At 40.8% G+C, this 20137-nt stretch overlaps 1 protein-coding gene across 1 annotated transcript in view; it reads left to right on the top strand.

Moving 5' to 3' along the window:
* Nucleotides 1–803: 803 nt before the first annotated feature.
* The window catches only part of LOC124556307, a 602370-nt gene continuing 583036 nt past the window's right edge, over nucleotides 804–20137 (top strand). The window contains exons 1-2 of the mRNA XM_047130280.1: nucleotides 804–811; nucleotides 1048–1198. Of these exons, the coding sequence (XP_046986236.1) occupies nucleotides 804–811; nucleotides 1048–1198 (159 nt within the window). The remainder of the gene's footprint in view (nucleotides 812–1047; nucleotides 1199–20137) is intronic.

Genomic DNA, 20137 nt, shown 5'->3' on the forward strand with positions numbered 1-20137 from the left:
GCTTTTGGAAACATCTCATCGTTCTTGACTTTTTGATTGTTATAATTTTTATGATAATTGGAATGGTTGTTGAGTGTTGTGTGTTGTTATTATTATTCATAATGTCTCTGATCTGTGGTTGCCCTCCTCAGAACGTCGTTTGTAATAGCAATAGCTATTCACAAAACAAAACACACGAAATGGCGGGATGACAGCGGTTCGTCTAAACACAGAAACGTAAATATATATATATTGCTCTGAAACTGCTGCGTGCTGAAAACCCAACAAACGGAAGAACAAGAAGAGTGAAGTAAACAACAAAAAAGCCTTACCTCTGCAGATGCTTTCGAATAATGTGAAATGCATCTGGTCTTAATAAAATTTTCATTAGAGTTGCAAAAGACGGAATTAGCCTATACAGCTTGTTTCCTGGTTTCTTTAAACCGTGCCTCGAGATCAGTGGTCCTCCCCTGTAGGTCGTTTTGTTCGTCCAAGTACGCAGTCCGTGATATGGGCTCAGAAACTTCCCCTCCGGACTCTCCGTAGCTACCCCTACCGTCCCCCTCGTGGTGAAACCACCTGCTCAGAAAATATCTCAATGCCAGTAATGACGACTGCTGTATTAGCAGACTCATGACTAAATGATACGGACAGTACGAAGGAAAAATCACACAAGTGATGGTGGTATTCTGTCTGTTTGAGCGTGGCAGCAGAATTATTCTCTGGTACACGTTCACAATTGTGCAGACAACACTCCTTACCCCTGCGTTACGATTGCAGCGAGATGCGTGAGAGCTAGTCCACTGCAGTACGGAGCCCCAAACATGCGTGCGTGAGAGCTTTTCCACGTTGTGCCATAACAATCATTGCTAAAATTGGGCGCGTAATACGGGAGCAGCAGGCGGTGCAGATATTTTCCAGAGTTTTCAGTGAGGCTGAGCGCGCGTGCGGAGCTGCCGCCCCTCCTCGCGCGCCCTTCCCTCCCCCTCCCCCCCCCCTCCTGCCCCCTCCCTCTGACGTGCACAGCGCTCCCCACCAGGCTTAGCCGGCAACTCAAAACCTACCCAGCGCGGCACCTAACGACCGATATCTTACTGGACACGCTCCGTCGCCAAACCGGCCGCCTCCTTCCGCTTTCTCAGGCGTGTCTCCACAGCGTCGAGACGTGCCACTGCTTAGCGGTGCCTATTTTCACGCAAGATCACAGCGACACCAACAGGTAAGTGCGTCATTGAAATTGCAAGCAGCCGCTCGGTGAGTTCGGTGATTACTGCGTGTGCGATGCAAACATATTGACATTACGCATTCTGAAAATCTGTCGAGATGTGCACTGAAAAGTGCGAAAGCGTGGTCGACGATTGCGGTAGCCAGTGATACGTAGATTGCAGTTTCCGAACGAGGTTCTCGTAAATGCGAGTACACTAACGAGGCTGTGTACGCATTTGTTGTTAAATGCACAAGCGACTAATTCCGGGAGCGGTAGACGAGGTTCATGCGTGAGGCGAGCCCTTTGTCTCCCCACCTCGCAGCTGCTGTCGTATTTAGAATGTAGGAAGCACTGGTCGGTGGCGGGGGCGGGAGGGGAAAGGAGGGGATTGGCCGCTGCGGAGGCGGGGAGGGGATATGATTATTGACTTGGAGTGTTCCATAATCTAGCCTCGGCGCTCGTTCGTGCTACGCTGAATGCTGCCTGCTTCGCCTGACACCCAAGTTCACAGGCGACCATCTTGTGCTCGGGTTGATTCTAAACTTCACGCAGACGCACAGTGACCTACAAGTGCTTGAAAATCGCACATAGAGACGTGATTTACGAGTGTACTGACAGTACCACGTGGTTCGACCGTGTCCTTGACATTCGCTAGGTTTGTTACACATACACTGAACTATAAACAGATACTTTTAGTTGTCAGCGATTGCGTGTAAGGAAAGCGGACTCGTGTAGGAATAAACTGACCGAATGAAAGTAGCGCACAGGAGTGTGAGACGAGAACTCCCAGGGCAAGAGAAAATACAGTCGAGAGGAACTTAAGGTCAGTGCACTCTAACAGTAAACTGTGTTGTCCAGTGATAGTAGTAAAGGAAATTGTCTCGGCGGTGTAGACGCGAAATTTTAGTTCAGCTGTAGTATTGTGCATAGTTTGCGACGCTGATGTGTAATTACTGTAGAATTAATTAGCTCCACTACACATTAATTAAGAAATCTGTATTACTTGAAATCATTCGAAATACATTTTTACAGAGGGGACAGCAGTTTTTATGCATGCATGATTGTCTTTAGGTGATAACTGCTGATTGTTATTTAAGAGTTTTCAGTGTAATAATTCCCTAATGATATTTGTCTTCTGCATGAATAAGAATGGCTTCCTCTGATTATACACTACTGTGCTAACAGTATTTTGTTTGTATTACAAATTTACACACATAATTTTAAGAGCAAGAATCTTTTTGCTAAAGATTTGAACGTTCGGAATAGGAAAACCATTATTGAAGGATAATTTGTACTCAGTTTCAGAGAATTTCAGTAATTTTAAACTTCGTAGTTAATTCTCTTGTTTAATAAAAGTGTACTGCTTTGTTCATATATAGTTATTGTATTGTCCCAGGGAAGTGAAACCATTTCTTTCACTGCCACGCATCCGTACTTTGTGTGCATTACTGTATCAGCTTTACACACTCAGCTGAAAGCAATTAGATTCGCTATTGATGAATTAGGGAAAATCTTGCGCATCTTTGAACAGTGCTTCGAAGTTGTTAATTATACATGGATTTACAGCTGTCAGTTAAATATGTTTAATGACATAAGGGAGCTGTTGAATGAATTTTTTATGGTTTGTTTTTATAATCATGTGCTGAATTACTTTTGTAGGATTTGGTGTAAAACTGTCTAGAATATAGGTAAAAATTATACGTACTTGCAATGCGGCCACTAGCACGACTGATAAGTACCGAGATCTTTAACTAAGGACAGTATTTAATTTCTTAAATCTGTGTATACGAACAGCTGTATTGTGACTCATACTCGCTTACACATACACCTTCTTCGCCGTACAAATATTTATTCGCTGCATTTTATGAACTGATAAATCTTGTATGCTACTTACAGCGATATGTTTATGGAGACATTAACAATTAAGCTAAGTAGCCTGTAAAAGATATACAGTTACACCAATAAATTTACTTCTATAAGCGTCCGATGAAACAAACATTATCAAAACGATCTGAATAACAGTTTTTTTTTTCATTAATGTGATAGTTCTCAGGTTCTTGCAGTGTACTTTGTGAATGCTACAGTCACATCGCTGTCATTATCGGTAATTAAAGCACAAAGACATTAATTGTTCTGAAAACAAACTTTGATGGAGAAGGATGATTAGTCACGCATTTAACTCTTCGAACTTCATGTTCCTCAATGACAGATTTATTTTCGTTTATCACTTACCTTAATTGCTCTGTCGGAAATTCTCTTCTGCAAACTTAACAAAATCGTCAAAATTTACATAGTGAGCTAGTAATCATACATCGTGTCAGTTTCTGTTTGCGGTGTCGAAACAGCAGTATAGAAACATCAGCGAAAGATGTATAAGGTGTCTTTCAATAATCGCACTTACTAATTATTTGTATTATCACTTATTGCAGGATTCCAAACCAGAAAAATAATTATTACTTACGTCTTGATTTTTAAATACTCCGTTTTGTTTGATAGTGCGACTCTGTACTAAGAAGTAGAAGGTCCTTACATAGTTTAGAACATTCGTATGAACCGAGATCTGAAGTCCCCCAAATATTAGTACATGCATGTGATAGTATGTGCGATTACGTCAGATCATTTGTGATCCTCCTAAAAAGATACGTAGCCAAAAATGCAGCATGAGAGGATGCTAACTGCGTGATGAGGGATACGGTACAGAGTTTGGTGTATTATTTTCTGTTGACATCAAAGACACGGGGAAAAAACCCCGGTGCATCATCCGCGTGCTAAGATTCAATAGAAAACGAGAAAGGTTACGGTCAGGGCCACAATATGAGTCGAGTATGGTTACGTTATTAGTGACATAATTAAGATGTGTTGCTATTGATGAAAACAAACAACTTTCTTGTTAAAAATACACTGTACACGTTTAACGATGAATTTATTTCTGTATTACAAACAGCTTTGATACAGTCTTTCACGTTCCCGCAGCTTTTATTTATGAAACTCGGACAATGAATTTGTCTCCAATAGGCGTCCTTCTTTCAAGGAACAAAGGCGTGTGGATAATAACCGAACTGCGCTATATTGTGTATCATTAAACGTTACAGCGCTTTTGCATTTTTAGATTACAAGTAACAAGTAAACAAATCGCACTATGTACTGAGCGCAATTTTCGTCAAAAAAGGAACAGCTCAGATGTATTTTTGGCTATCTGATGAGCGTGATGAACTGTTTTCCTTTCATACATTCTAAATATTTATTGTTATCTGCTGACTTTTTCCGATTACTTAGACGGCTTGTTTTTCGTTCTTCATTCGTCCATTATCGATTAAATTTATTAAGTACTATGCCGAGTAGGCAGAGCTATCAGACATACGACACTAAATATATTATATTGGCGTAGGGTTGCATTGTATGTGATATTAACTGCCTAGTGTGCACGTTACGTTTTTTGTTTTGGATTCCGTGACCCGCTGTTTGCGCTAAGGTGCTGAGCTGACACATCAAGCCAGGTGAAATCTATTGACATGAATCGTTATACCTGTGCAGCGCGAGCAAGGCCTGCGTCTTGCGTGTGCCACGGCGGCCCAGCAAGCACCTCTATCGATTACTCGCCCACTCGTCATTCCGCATTTATCTTCAATGAGCGCCAGTGGCTACAAACTGACATGCTGGATGAAGAGTGGCCATGACTTATCTGCGTGAAAACTTTCCCGCGCAACGCGTTACCGAAGCAGATCAGAATATTTAATGATATCCGAGTTACAAGGAGAGGTACAGAGAAGATCATTTTGCTTTAGCGTCGGTAGGAAAGCTGTATTTTTGTCAGATCTCTAGTATCTGTAATTGTTTTATCCTCGAACCCTAAAAGACGTAATTAGCTACTCCGGCAAAAGACGTATTTACGATTCAGCTATTTGCTTTTATTTTTACTGCCTTACTGGATATAAATTAACACGAATTACAAATTTCTTAATTATAGTGATCGCATCTACCATAATTGGCGTTTGGTACTGAAGTGTTGTCTGCCTCATAAGTAGAAAAACTATACCGGGTTGTCATGTTCTTCCTAGGTACAAAAGAATCTTCGCTCGACCCTTCACATAAATTTTTTAAGACAATGACTTAAGTGGCTCTCTGCAACTACTACAGGATTTTTTAGCTGCTCTTCAAATTCAGACCAGCTCGAAACAAAATATACATTACTAGTGGTGCCATGTGATTGACTCACATTTTTTAGCGACAGCTTGTTTCTAAAAACATAGTTCTTTCCCAAGGCATCAGACTTTTTCCTCTCCAGTAAGAAAAAAATTAAATCGCACTGTATCTGAAGGCGAATACCTTATTTCAGATTTAAAGTAAAGGAGTACATGTAGCCCTCCACTAGCAAACCTAGTAAGTGTATTTTATAGCAAGGTGACAACGATGAACTTGTCCATCAGGTCGCTTTAATTTCCTTCACAGTAACTTGCGTTTGAGAAATGGACCGTTCTCGGAGCTCATGGAAACATAAATTTTAGCATGCCTAATCCTGGATTGAAGTTCCTGTCGCATCCTATGTTTGAAATCCATGTTACTCGTAACCCGTATTCTTCCGCTTTGTTTGAACTACTGATTTCACTGGGTCTGTAACTGTCCTAAATGAAAATCAATGTTCATTAATTTTTAAAATTTTAAAACGCTCACTGCGTGCACAAAGGTGACAATATTCCTCAGATTCAGCTGTCATTTACATTATTAACAGACTTCAAACGCTTCCCTATACACAACAATAGGCGCGATCTCAAAATGACTATGCACTAGACATAATTTTCAAAAAAAAATCCCGTTTAAGAATATGGTACCGGATTGTGGTGTTGCGATAATAAACGAAATCTATTGTAGCACTGAAAATCAACACATTGCTTTTCTGAAAATAAATTATGTAAAACTTTTATCCCTTAAGGGCATGGGACACTGCGACGGTGATGAATAAAGGCTTTCAGGAACCACTGCAACTGGTCGTCTTTTGTGATGGTAGAATTTTTATTTTCCCATTACGTGTTTGAAGTCGCCTAGCGACTCACGATCAGGTGATACAGTGCTTAGTATTCATTCATGGCATTGTGGGGGCCGATGTTTAGGATTATATCATTCCATAGGATTACTCCTGCTGTACAAATCACTTTTGGAAATATTGTTTACGTTCGCCAGTTATGTTATCATACAACACTATATATACTTTGCCATAAGAAACAACTCCCTCGTCTTTTACATGACATAAAAAACCAAAGACTTTTCAGAAGTTTCTGAAAAGCCTTACAGTGAGTTATATTTTGCATGTAATAGACCCCTGATTTGCCAATGACCCGTTACAGAACATTCTATAATTATAGGCGTTCGTGATAAGTTTTTCTTTGTCTTCGGAACTGTGGACGCTTTTTTTTAATATACTTTACTCACCCAGTCGAGGCTATGTCGATTAATCTATCTTCTTTGTTGCTTTTCTCTGTAGAGCAAATTAAATACCAAAGTAAAATCTTTAACTGGATGATTCTAACTCATCTGATTAGCTTAGACTTTAATACCGGTTTCATACCTTACGCCAGAGTTATTTGCCTCTGCGTTCGAACAGGCCGGATGTGAGAGCGGAGATGATGATATTGTCAAAATGCGTTTGAATCTGAAGATAATTTCTATTTACGATGAAAACATCGGCTTTCTGCTTTATCCTTCCCTTTGACTTCATCATAGACATGTGATCCACACGTCTCGGCCTGAGATTTATTCTTAGAAACATACGTGTAGCGTTGGAATCGAACTTAATGAAATATAAACAAATCAACAGGAACAAGACAACATATTTTTTGTTACTTCGTGAAGTTCGACATCCCGTTCAATTTGTTAAATGAAACTATGTTATTCTAATAAGGAAATATCACGGGGCATCGCAGAACCAACTCATTACTGTAAGTTGAATACATTTCCAGTTGTGAATAACTTGTGAGTAGCATTTACGAACGAAATGAGGTGTTCATATGTTCTTAATTTTGTGAAGTAGACCCAAACAAACAAATGTCCACTCTTGCTGAGAGAACTGGCTGCGAATGTAATTATATATTTATGACATCTTCAGTGGCCTAGGCACGGAGTAACTATTTCAAATGACACTCTTCAATAAACGAATAACACGTGTAGATAGAAGCGAATGCTCCGGTGCAATCACATATCAAGATCTTTCGTCGTAGACACAGGTCCGAATACGTTAGGCAGTTTGTGCTCGTGCCAGCTGAGGCAGTAATTTTTGAGAGCTGTGCGCATTACCACAAAACGCTGAACAGGTTGACTAAGGGTTTTGGTTCGTCAGCACATGTCTTGTGTTCCGAGCGGAGAATTGCTGTGGTCCGCCAACACCGTGGCTGTTGAAACAGTGTGTGCCCGGCCACTTGGGGTGTCCAGTTGTACGAATCAACTATTCCCTTGCATCCGTTAGCCTCTTATACCGTCGCTATAAAATTTCAGCTTGGTGTGTGTGGCTTCTTCTAGTTCTCCAGGACACTATCAGTCAATGCATGGCGTGCTTCAGTTTTCTCTGCGATCGCCAATTTCTTCTCTGCATGGTGTGCTTAAGTTTTCCCTACAGACATTATTCTCTGCATGGTAAAGTTATTGCCAAGCTATTTTTACCTCTTTTTTGTAAAGACTAACAGGAATGTGTTGCAATTGCAAGGGGCATGCAGAATAAGAAACAAATATTGGTGAGGTTTTCTCTCCATTTGAACTAAGCTGTTGCCGACATATAGCGTCGCGCATAGACTCCTTCAGCGTCGCGTATACACTCCCTCTCTTTTGTGTTTTACGAGCTATGTCTTCAAATGCCGAGTGAGAATTATATGCGGTTGTATGTTCGTGGTCATACGAATAAAACACGAATTTCTTACGATGTTATACTATTTAGACACTCATAAACCTTGGCAGCTGCGTTTCATCTCCTATTATGTGCCGCTTATAAGTATGACACCTCTACGCTCACATCAGAACAACTCATAAGAGTATCACGATCTCAGTACTGTTCAGCAATCAGTTTGGTGACGGTTAGGTGCAGGTTTACCTATAAAGCGATACAAAAAAGTTAAACTGCTTAACAAGAACAAGAATATACGAAAAGACGACACAATGTAATTTCAAATTCCAACTACTACAACAATAAAACATAGCATAAAATTTATTTATTTGTGTTGCGAGAAGCACAACTATTGAGCAATTCTTCCCCATCAAGATTCTCACATATCTTCCGGAAAAATTTATAACGCAACTCACGGAAGAGCAATATGACGCTCGCTATGAAGCATAGTTTCTTTGGATAATCTGCATAGTTCAGAGGAGAAGAGTCTGTCTCACCAGCGACATCAGAAGAAAGAAATACTCAATTTGCGCGAGTTAACATTTTATCAGTCTTCAAGATAGGTAATTTTTGGTTGGTAAAACTGATGCAACATTAGGTTTTCTTAAAAGCGAACGAAATTTAAAAAAAAGTGGGTAAATGCTAGACTAGCAGACCAAAGGTGGAGGAATCAATTCCCAGTTAGTGCTGTCATTTTTTTTGTGATGAATCGCTTGCTTAAACCCTGACAATGATTTTTAAATGCGAAAAATATTACTTGCGCTGTGAATCGCAATCGTCATTAAATTGAAGGTCATAATTGACTGAGCAAGCCTGTTCAGGAAAGACAAGGGCATACCAACTCTAGTTGTACCTTGCCTCGTAAAGAACTTCCGAGTTTAAACCAACATTCGGATTCACATTAGTTTATCGATGTTGATGGTGTTTCAGCGCCGTTGCCGTGGATTAGGTGACTTGAAGAAACACAGCAACTAGACACTTGAGAACGGCTGCACGAAGTGAAATAATTAATTCATCGTTGTTGAAAGTATTATTTGGAGTCGCTTAAGCCACAGGAAATACCGATGTACTCACTTCTCGTGTATGATCAAGAGTCACGCTTGGCTTGTTTTCAACTCTTGATTCGCCTGTCCAGATCATTAATGCATGATTTCATCGACGTTTCATGAAAGAAAATTCGTTTAAGAGAGACGTATGCATCGTTCGCATATAATGAACCCGCAGGCATGATAAAATTTCACATACTGAACTGCAGAGCCAGAGGAGCTGAAAGTTGCCATCGCAAATGAATTTCCTGTCTGAAACGGTAAATGTACAATAACAGCTTTGCATCTACAAGCACAGCCTACAAATCACGGATAAGTGAGTGCCGGAGAGGACTTGTTTGTTATTGTATTGTGCATCAAGAACCCGTTGCGATTTTTTTTACTGGTAATTGCCCAACAATATACAACCATTCAACACACTTTCATAGTATGGTTTCTGTAGCTGTTCTAATATGCGTTACATTAACTGACATTTACAAAGATAGAGATAGTAATAAATGATTCACACACATACCACTAGAAGAAAAGTATTGTAAGTGTATCATTAGCAAATATTCATCATAGAAAGACATAAATGATGAACATAACGTCTCGAGATAGTTATATCGCTCGTCTGTATATAGTTATAGACCTCATTTTATACAAGCTGGTTTTCATGATATGACAGAAAGACTGCCGCCATGTTGGAAAACGAACCTCTGTGTTAACTAATGCCAGGGTAAATTTCTTTTGCTATCTCATGTGCCTGATCCACGAAATTATTATTTGGTTAATGTCCCTTCATCGCACAGAACGTAGACTGAAAATTCATTCAATCCAACAGGTGGGCTGGAAATGTACCGTGTTTGAATCACTTGGCGTAATCGTTACATGGATCAGCTGCATCTTTTCCAGCTGGTGAATCTTGTAGATGATTGTATTTCTGGCTGCAGCCGACCGTAGTGAACTCCGTTTATGATTTTGATTGAAACCCATTGCATCTGATAGTTATACTTTGCCTCGCTATTATTTAAGCTCAACATTTGTTAATGGAGGAATCGACAATTTAGAGATATCGCTTGATCTTACTGCTAGTTTGTCTAAGCCATGCAGTGTTTCATCACGAGAGGTATCACTGTGGGCAGAGACCGAGACGATATTTGTTGTTCCACAGTACGCTCAAGAATCAGTTACCATCACTATATTATTCTTTGTGTAAGATCTGCTATATTTAACTACTTGTCTAATTGAGATGGCTCCCGAATATTGGACTGTTCACTCCTTAGGGTGGAGAATATACTTTTACATCTGTAGATTTCGTCTCGTTAAGAATAGTGGATTAAGTTTTGTATACTAGGAAGTCCCGTATCCAGTCGCAAATCTAGTCCGATAACCGGTAAGCACTATTTCGTTCACCTGACAATAGTGCGGAATTATATGGAAGGGGTGTGTGGATATAGACTTCCCCGCTGCGTACTACAGATGAAAAGCTTTCGTATTTTCAGCCGGGTGGCAGTGTTGACATATCGCGAGATTTCGAAGCTGGCTAGAAGATAATCAGTATGAAAATCGTCGTAACGTCGCGTTATGTCAGTGCCGCCACCAACTGGAAACTCGAGATGTTTACATCTATACCAAATGCCCTCCGACTGTCAAGAAATACGGTATCAGTGAAGACGCCAGTTTCGGGACTACGCCAAGGTTAGTTACTGTTTATAGTAAGTCTGTCTAAAACGTTTCGAGACAGGATTAATTTAAAAAGTAGGAAAAAGTTAAGAGGGCTGTTTTAATATTACGTAGTCCCCCCGACTTGAGTACAATGCACAGAACGTTCATACAACCATGCGAAACTATAAGAAAACTCCTTTGCGATGTTGTACAACCGCGCGTCACATTCGCACCTTCGGTCTTGGCGAACCATCAGACCTCGTCCCCCACCCGCCCGCAACTAGTGTCGTTGTTTTTGTTCGAGAGAAAAGGTGTGCGGGACGAACTTTGCATGTACCCTTCTCTTCTTCAAAACCTTCTGGAGAATGGTTCGAACAGTTGATTTGGAGACATTGCTCCATTGCGATTTGTGACAACAATGTTGACACACAACAGAGTGTCCGATAGCGCAACTGTTGTTTACCGTAGTTACCGCGACGACGTTGCTTATGCGCTAGGGATAACATCAGTCTCGGAACTTTCTGGACGGACATCGCATATAAATAATCTAGTGGATAACGCCTGAAGCTTCATGAGGCTATTTATAGACTATGCTCTTGTCTTTAAAAGGAGGTGCAACGCCAGAAGGCTAGCGAAATGCAGGAAGACCTGCGGATGATCAATTGCTGATACAGGGACTTGCACTTAACTTTGGACACAAAGAAATTTAAAATATTACGCATAATTGGGGGAAGAGAACCCTTAGTACTCCATTACGCTACTAGCGATAAATCGCTGGAAATGGTAACAATCGTAAAATACCCAGGAGTAGCGTCCAGAGCGACCTGAAGTGGTATGACTACATAATATTAATTGCAGGAAAAACAGATGCCAATTTGAAATCCGTGAGAAGAAACTTAGGGAAATTTAATACACCCAAGAAAGGAGTGGCTTACAAGACAGATGTAAAACCGATTCTTAATTCATGCTCATTAGGCTGGTATCCTTATATTGGTGGATTAGCAGTCTATTCTCCTCTGTCAGCCTATAAAATAAGTGATTTTTACAATTTTTTTGGAAAAACGAATGAGGCAATTAACGTTAATATTTTTGCTCGTCATTTATTGATTTTTGGACAATATTTTCTGGTTGTTTTCAAGAAATTCAGTCAGCATTAAACCTCCATCCGGGGTGTTAAAGTTGCTCCCTCCAAAATGAGGTGTGCCTATGACTGAAGTCCTGCAGTCTGCAAATCTTATATAAAATCAAAAAACAAAAAAATTTTCTTAAACTATAGGATATTCCACACGGAATAATAATACAGTTTTTTGAAATTTGACAAAATAATAAAATGGCGGACGTTTGAGACAAAGAGGTAGTTTTGTTGTGTGTTTTTGAGTAACTAATGAATAAATTAAAGTAAAAAAAATTGCCTATTACTCATTGCTGACTTACACGAGGAGTAATGGAGCCAAATTTCAGAAAGATTTCTTTATTAGTGTACCCGCAATCAATTCCGTCAGCTTGAGATACAGTGTATTTCAGGCTAACGGAATGCATTGAGGACACTCTAATGAAGATATCTTTCTGAAATTAGGCTGAACTATTCCTCGGGCATGTCCGCAATGAGTAACAGGCTATTTTTTTAATTTATTCATTAGTTACTGCAGAAACGTAACCAAAAACGAACGACAGAACCACATCTTTGTTTCAAACGACAGCCATTTTATTATTTTGCTAAATTTCAAGAAATCTGTGCAATTACTCCGTACGCAATGCCCTACAAATTAGGGTAGTTGTTTACTGTTTGGTTTCAGATGGGATTTGTAGACTGCAGGACGTCCGTCATGGAGAACCCTCATTCTGGACAGAGCAACTTTGGAACTTAATGATGAGCAAATTTTTTTTAATCGTAAAATGTTAATCAAGAATCAATAAGTAATATGCAAAAGTATTTGCGTTAATGCTTCATTTGTTTTTCCAAAAAGTCCTAAAAATCGCTAATTTTATAGGCTGACTGAGGAGCACGGACCCTTAATGGGAGAATCAGGTAACAACCACGAAGAGTGCACGTTTCGACACGGGATCGTTTAAGAATCGCGAGAGCGGTACGGAGATGGTCAAGAAACTTCAGTGGCACATACTACAACAAAGGCGTTGTGTATCACGGTAATATTTTACTGTTGACATTCCGAGAGAATGCGATCGAAGAGGAGCAGAGAAACATATTACTTCGTGGCATGTACTTCTAGCCAAACTATCACGATGAGAAAATCAGATAAGTTAGTGCTCTTACAGAGGTTAATTTACAGTCGTTCTTCCCACTAACCATTCACGAATGGAACAGAGAATGAGTGCAATGATATAGCTGCCAGCTGTACTCTTCATCACACACCGTAACGTGGCTTGCGAAGAATAGATGTAGAAGGAAAGAGCATTGTGATGGAAGATTGTGTTGAATGTAGAGGGATGCACTGAGAGACGAATCTGGATGCAATCTAGTTACGATGTCCTGTCACGGCGTTCTAGCCGTAGATGAAGATAACGCTGATGTGGTGATACCGAAGTACACTTTCGATGGACGAGCTGTACTACTATTTAAAGACAAGAAGTTGTTACCAAAAATCTCGAAAAGTTCCTGACCGATTTACTTCAAATTTTTACATGTTGCTCTAATAAAAGCTCGGATGACCATACATATAAAAAGGGGAGATATTGTTAGCAAAAATCTCGAAAAGTCCGTGACCGATCTACTTTAAGTTTTTAGACAGTGCTGTAATAAACATTCAACGTTTGGACGGGTGCAGGCTACATATTTTTTTAATAAATATGGTATATAATATTAAATATTTAAATGGGAAATTTTGTTAGTCAAAAAGTTCTTGACCGATTTGCTTCAAATTTATACATGATACTCAAACTTTCAGATGAACATCGGCTACATTTGTTTGAAGACTAATGTAAAGGTAACACCGACTACGAGAAAGAAAATTCTGTGCTGTGCTGTGAAAAAGAACGGTATAGTTTTCCTGCCTGCAATGAGTTTTAACTACGAGAGCAGGGAATTTAAACCATTAGGCAAATTTTCTGTTCCATACATATTCTTTCCATTATATACAGGGTGTCCCATTTATCTTGACCACCCTAAATAAATGTTTGTCCTTATGCAAATTACAAAATGTTTCAAGCAAATGTTCTTTAGCCGTGAGGAGGACATCAATCAGCATGATTGCCTTCGTTGTAGCTTTGATTTTTACAAAGATATGAACAGCGGTATGACTTTTTTAAATTTAATCCTACATTTTTTATTCGGTAATTCATTTCCTCTCCTAAAGACCTATCCAAAAATGTGTCACAGTGCACCATTCACTGAAACACAGCGTTATTTATTACATAACGCAACATTGACGTTGACGCTCCCAGCGCTTAGTGCGGTTCCTCGAGGTAATGGGACATATCCACGTGCTGACGTTGACAGAGGACAAATGTAAACATAAGTAGAAAACATACCCGTCATTCCCTCAACCATCGACAGTTGAAGAGTTGTGTGAGTAGAATGTACACCAATGAAGAGAACGTAGAAATGCTACTCATCTACTCATCTAGTAGAACAGTAATTGCAATACTGTTTTCTTATGTACGCGTACATTTAGTACAGTAGTTTAGTCCTTTTAAATACTGTTGTGTAGAGTAGGCATACAGTAAAGGCTGTCCTTCCTACAAGCTGCATGGACATAACGTTTCTTTTATTGTTGTTGTTGTTGTTGTTGAAGGTAGGCGAAATGTTACGCAGGCAGCGGAACTGTGCAGAGCGCGATATTCAGACAAGAACCCACCTTTCGGATGGAAGTTTTTCCGTCTTGTTGCGACGCTTCAGGAAACGGGAAGTTTCAACCCTCGACAACGCAATTGTCGTAGCACTTGCACAGACGAAGCTGCCGAAGTTACTGTTCTCACTTCCGTTGCTACGAATCCACATGTGAGCACACGACAGGTTGAACACGAGATTGGCATTCCTAAAACCAGTGTACATCGTATTCTTACACTTCACCGGTTCCAACCTTACTATGTACACCTACATCAAGAATTGCATGGGAATGATTTCCAGAATCGTGTACAGTTCTGTCAGTGGGCACAGTAGCAAATCCTCGCCAACCCGAACGTCATCTCCAATGTGCTATTTACCAATGAATGTTCATTCTCAAACAAAGGGTAGATAAATACAAGGAACATGCATTATTGGTCCAGCGACAATCCACGATGGCTTAGACAGGTGGAACATCAGCGTCAATGGAGAGTTAACGTCTGGTGTGGGATGCTTGGTGCTATTAATGGCCCTTATTTCATCAGTGGTAGTCTAAACGGCACAGCGTCTGAGGAATCAGACGAATTCTTCCTCCTCTTCTGGATGAAGAGCCGCTAAGAAGCAGAATGCTTATGTGGTATCAACACGATGAATGTCCAGTACACAATGCCTTGCGTGCACGTCGTGTTCTGAACCGAAGGTATCCTGCCAGATGGATTGGTCGAGGAAGAACGGTTTCTTGGCCTGCTAGGTCTCCTGATTTAAATCCTCTGGACTTTTTTGTTTGGGGACGCATTTAAGACGTTGTCCATCGCGATACTCCAACAACTCCAGAGGATATGCAGGAACGTATCGTGCTTGCTTGTAATTTACTTCAGCAGGCAACACTGGAAGCAGTAAATAATTCTTTCATTCACGAGTGCACCAGTGTATCGATGTCCAGGCTCACCACTCTGAGCACCGCTGGATGTTCTACTCCTGGGCAATGGTACAGGAGAGTCAAGGTCAATGTCGTGTTATATTTTTACTTGGTTTTCATTTGTTTTCTGACAACTCCAGCAAGTGGACGAGTTTGTGATCCCGGGCTCAAAGTCAATGGTGTGCTATGTAATTAATAAGTTGTTTTTCAGTGAATGGTACACTGTGACAAATTTTCGAATAGGTCTTTAGGAGACAAAATGAATTACCGAATAAAAAATACAGGGTGCCATTTAAAAAAGTCATATCTTTGTAAAAAACAAAGCTACAACGAAGGCAATCATGCTGATTGATGTCTCCCTGACGGCTAAAGAACATTTGCTTGAAACATTTTCTAACTTGCATAAGGACAAACAGTTATTTAGGGTGTTCAAGATAAATGGGACACCCTGTATAATTTTAAACAAAAACGGCATATAGAACGATGTCTCGTTTTGGATTCTTCCTCGGAGTCGGTTTTACCAGAAAACAGGAAAGTTCTGTTTATAGCTTATCAGCTTATGACTAGACTACTACTACGGAATCTGAATCGTCCGAAACTTGTAATCCTACATGTTCTCAGATCAAAACTGTTCGAAATATTGCCACTGAAGCTACCATCCTCACAGATCTAGCAGCTGGAGAGGTCTTCTCATACTCCGTATACCAATATCCCAACCGATTTACCCACTCCCTTTAAGCGCTTTCAGTTGTGAATCAAGGTTTTGTTTGCAGTAACAATAAACAGGATTCAGGGTCAGAAAGAAGGCGAAAGCGCAGACGGACAGGAGGGAGGGCTGACGGATAGAAAGAGGGGGAGACGGATTTTATTTTACTTATTTACTAGTTGGCAAATCTGGCATTGCTCGGGTATTCATTTTGCCAATTTTCTATTAGAAACGAAACCTTATATGTACTCCTGCAGTAGACTCGCTGTGAGATGATCCGAACAGTATCTGTACGTTAGGCGCAGCTGCTTCGGATGTCAGCAGCGCGATTTTATTAACGTCTGTATGGCAACGCCTCTTCATAGCTCTATAAACGGCTATTCTTTTTGCCTACATCCGTTTGCACTTCGTAGCTGAAAGCTGTAAAAAGCGCTGCCAGGTGTCAAAGATGTCCTTAAGTTGACACTACGGTAGGAGTGTCTTAGTACTAAAGAATAAATGTATTAAAACCTGACGCATGATGCGGAATTTTGTCACGCATCTCATTGTTTATCACGTCATATCTCTTGAACTATGTTTCGTACAATGATATTTTTGTGTAGTTACAAAAATGGTTCAAATGGCTCTGAGCACTATGGGATTTAACATCTGAAGTCATCAGTCCCCGATAACTTAGAACTACTTAAACCGAACTAACCTAAGGACATCACACACATCCATGCCCGAGGCAGGATTCGAACCTGCGACCGTAGCGGTCGCGCGGTTCCAGACTGAAGCGGCTAGAACCGCTCGGCCACTCCGGCCAGCTGTGTAGTTACATTCCGTGGCATATGTGGATACTGTCTGCGAAATATGTGGCGAGTAGAGTCAGTAGAAAAGAAGCAATAAATTTGAACGTCATGCACAATACAGCAATTTTTCAAGCATCTCAGTGCTTATGACGTCATATCTCCTGAACTATACGTGGTACCATAATTATATTTTTGTAGGTGCATCTAGAGGCATATGTTGATACTGTCTGCGAAATTTGCTGCGAATAGAGTTAGCAGCACATAAGTAAAAAATTTAAACGTCACGTATGATGCGGCAGTTGTTTACGCATCTCATTGTTCATGCCGCTATGTCTCATAAAGTATGGCAATTAGGTGGTCTTTATCCCCCCACCACACCCCCACAGAAATTGTTGCCTGACAATAAGGAATATGTGTACCGAGTGTGGATGAAATCGGTCCAGTGGTTTAGGAGGGGATGTGGAACAACACATACAAATACACACACACACAAACACACACACACACACAAATAGCGTATGGCTACATCACAAAAACCATTATTATAATTATCTTAAACTACAAAATAATGAGAAAAATCCTAGGACCAAGAACTAAAGATGGTGTGCATTATCCAAAAGCCAATGCAGAAATGTATAAAAATATCTCCAAAATAACAGACACAATGCGTATGAGAAGAATCCAATTCATGGGGCATTTAGAAAGAATGGATTCAAACAGGTTAAGGCACAAAATCCATACATTTTTAAAGAACAAAACTAGAAGACCGAACTGGTACAAACAGACGGAAAAAGACCTGAGAGAATTAGGGTCTCCAAATCTACATGATAGAAATGAAATCAGAAAAATCACAAACACACGGGGTTTTGAGGAAGAAGAGAGAAAAACTAACAGACATACGTGGTCGAGGCAACGAAAGCTAGCCCATTCGTTGTTTATGAAGGAATACTGGGCGAAAAGGAAGGCCAACAAATGTTAATTACGCGCGGTCCTAAGTGATCCATCCGCGAAGAAGAAGAAGAAACTACAAACTAATAGACAGGCCAAGAGTATAGTCTATTGATCCCTCCGTCATTAGCAGGAAATCTGTTGGATCTCCAGGGAAAGCTCTCAGAGGACGTTCTTGAATTACATGGCGAACTACCTGCCCTTCAGCGCCACAACAACACTTGGTGAAGTTTTTTTTTTTTTTTTCACTTGTGCAAAGAGTGTCCCGTGTTGGTAATTAGCAGGAGCAGAGTAGATAGCATATCCAATTCCAGTGCGTATTAGAAATTGCGAAGCACTGTCGCGTTCGCTGGTATTTTTTATAATATCGAGGATCGAGACAGGGAAGGCAGCTGCAGCCGTGCGGCCGGCGTTGTGTGAGGCGCGTTTTTGCGTGAGAGGAGTGTACCGCAGGCGCCGTGCAGTGGACAGCCGGGCCGCGCCAAATGCTGGCGCTGACGTCGGCATGTCGCAACGCCGCGCCGGCTCTGCTACGCCTGCCCACACGCCGCCATCATCTGCACCGCGGCCGGCCTCAAAACGGCGCTAAGCGCGCTGCCGCTCTGGCTGGGGCGCCACGCACTTGCTTATTACCTCACAACTACGGCTCCATCTAAAACTGCATCCCTACTCTCCAAACCACTGTCTTGCGCGTGCCAGAGGGTATTTCCTATTAAACACCTTATTGAGGCTTCTTCTCACTCCATTTACGTGTGCACCGCGGTTATAATGAATGCCCAAACGCGCTGTAACTCATCTAACAAGGAAACCGTACGAGCGTTCCCTCACCGATTTAATTCATATTTACAGGGTATGTAGAGCACGACTAGGACTTTGATTTTCAATTTATTGGCTTCCGGGCAGTGCCTATTCAGCCGTCTCAACAGCGTAATGTCAATTATGGCGATACGAACGTAAGGATAATACAACACTCAGTCCCAGAACGGAGAAAATCTGCGATCTGAGACTAGGTCTTCGACATATGTAAACAGGAAGATGCAACACTCAACCGTTTTCGAGAAAAAACAAGTTTGGAAATTTTAGGCGTGCTTATACATTTTGTATGGTTGTTAATATTTCAGAAATCCTCAGCTGGGCGACGAAGCGCTTAGCTTCATAAGACAGAGATCCCTGGATCGCGTCTTGCTGCCGATACTGTTATTCAGTCCCGCGTAATTCTAAGAACATATTTATTATGATTGTGCAAATTATCAATATTTAATTCTACATTTATTATTTTCCTAATCTTTATCATAGAAAAAGAAGATTTTTCTTAAACAGACGCAGTGGTTAGCACACTGGACTCGCATTCGGGAGGACGATGATACAATCCCTCGTCCGGCCATCCTGATTTACGTTTTCCGTGATTTCCCTAAATCGCTCCAGGCAAATGCCGGGATGGTTCCTTTGAAAGGGCACGGCCGACTTTCTTCCCCGTCCTTCCTTTATCCGACGAAACCGATGACCTCACAGTTTGGTCTCTTCCCACAAAACAACCCAACCCCAACTCTTAAACAGAGCGGCAATTTAAAAAAAAAAAAAAAAAAAAAAAAAAAAGAAAGGCTACACCAGAACTTACGATTAAAAATCAATATAGGTAATATTATCTATATTACTGTACCTATATTTGCGACAAGTATAATATGTAACCCATGAAGGGCGACGTAAATCAGGATGACGCTGATCCTAGAAACATGGAAAACAAGAATTATTGCGACATACAATACATTTTATGAAAGGAAAATTTTTTCGTGTGCATGGTTTTTTCAGTGTACCTGTTGTAAAACAAACGTGGTTTACGTACATGAACGGTTGTCGGTCGTCACAGAAGTTCTCAATGCACCACGTATATTGAAGCGCACATCCAGATATTGGTGCAGATAGCTTACAAAAAAGTAGTACCGGCAGCGGAATTCGACCCAGAGTTCTTGCGTTTATGAAACTAAGCGGTTATTCGATCGGCTGCGTACTCCTTGGATACTAGTGACCCTACAAAGCACATAAGAACGCCTAAAATTTTAAACTCGGTTTTCTCGTAAACGGTTGTGAGTTTCGTCTTTCTGTTTACATATGTTGAAGCCCCCCTCGTGCCCTACAGACCCTGTCAAAATGAATGAAATCGGTGAGGGGAAGTTCGTACAGTCACCTTGTGAGCTTTGTCTTCGCGCTCCATCCGAGAGCGGTATGTAGTGAATTGTGGTAT

The sequence above is a fragment of the Schistocerca americana genome, chromosome X (assembly GCF_021461395.2).
Source record: "Schistocerca americana isolate TAMUIC-IGC-003095 chromosome X, iqSchAmer2.1, whole genome shotgun sequence".
Classification (NCBI taxonomy): Eukaryota; Metazoa; Arthropoda; class Insecta; order Orthoptera; family Acrididae; genus Schistocerca; species Schistocerca americana.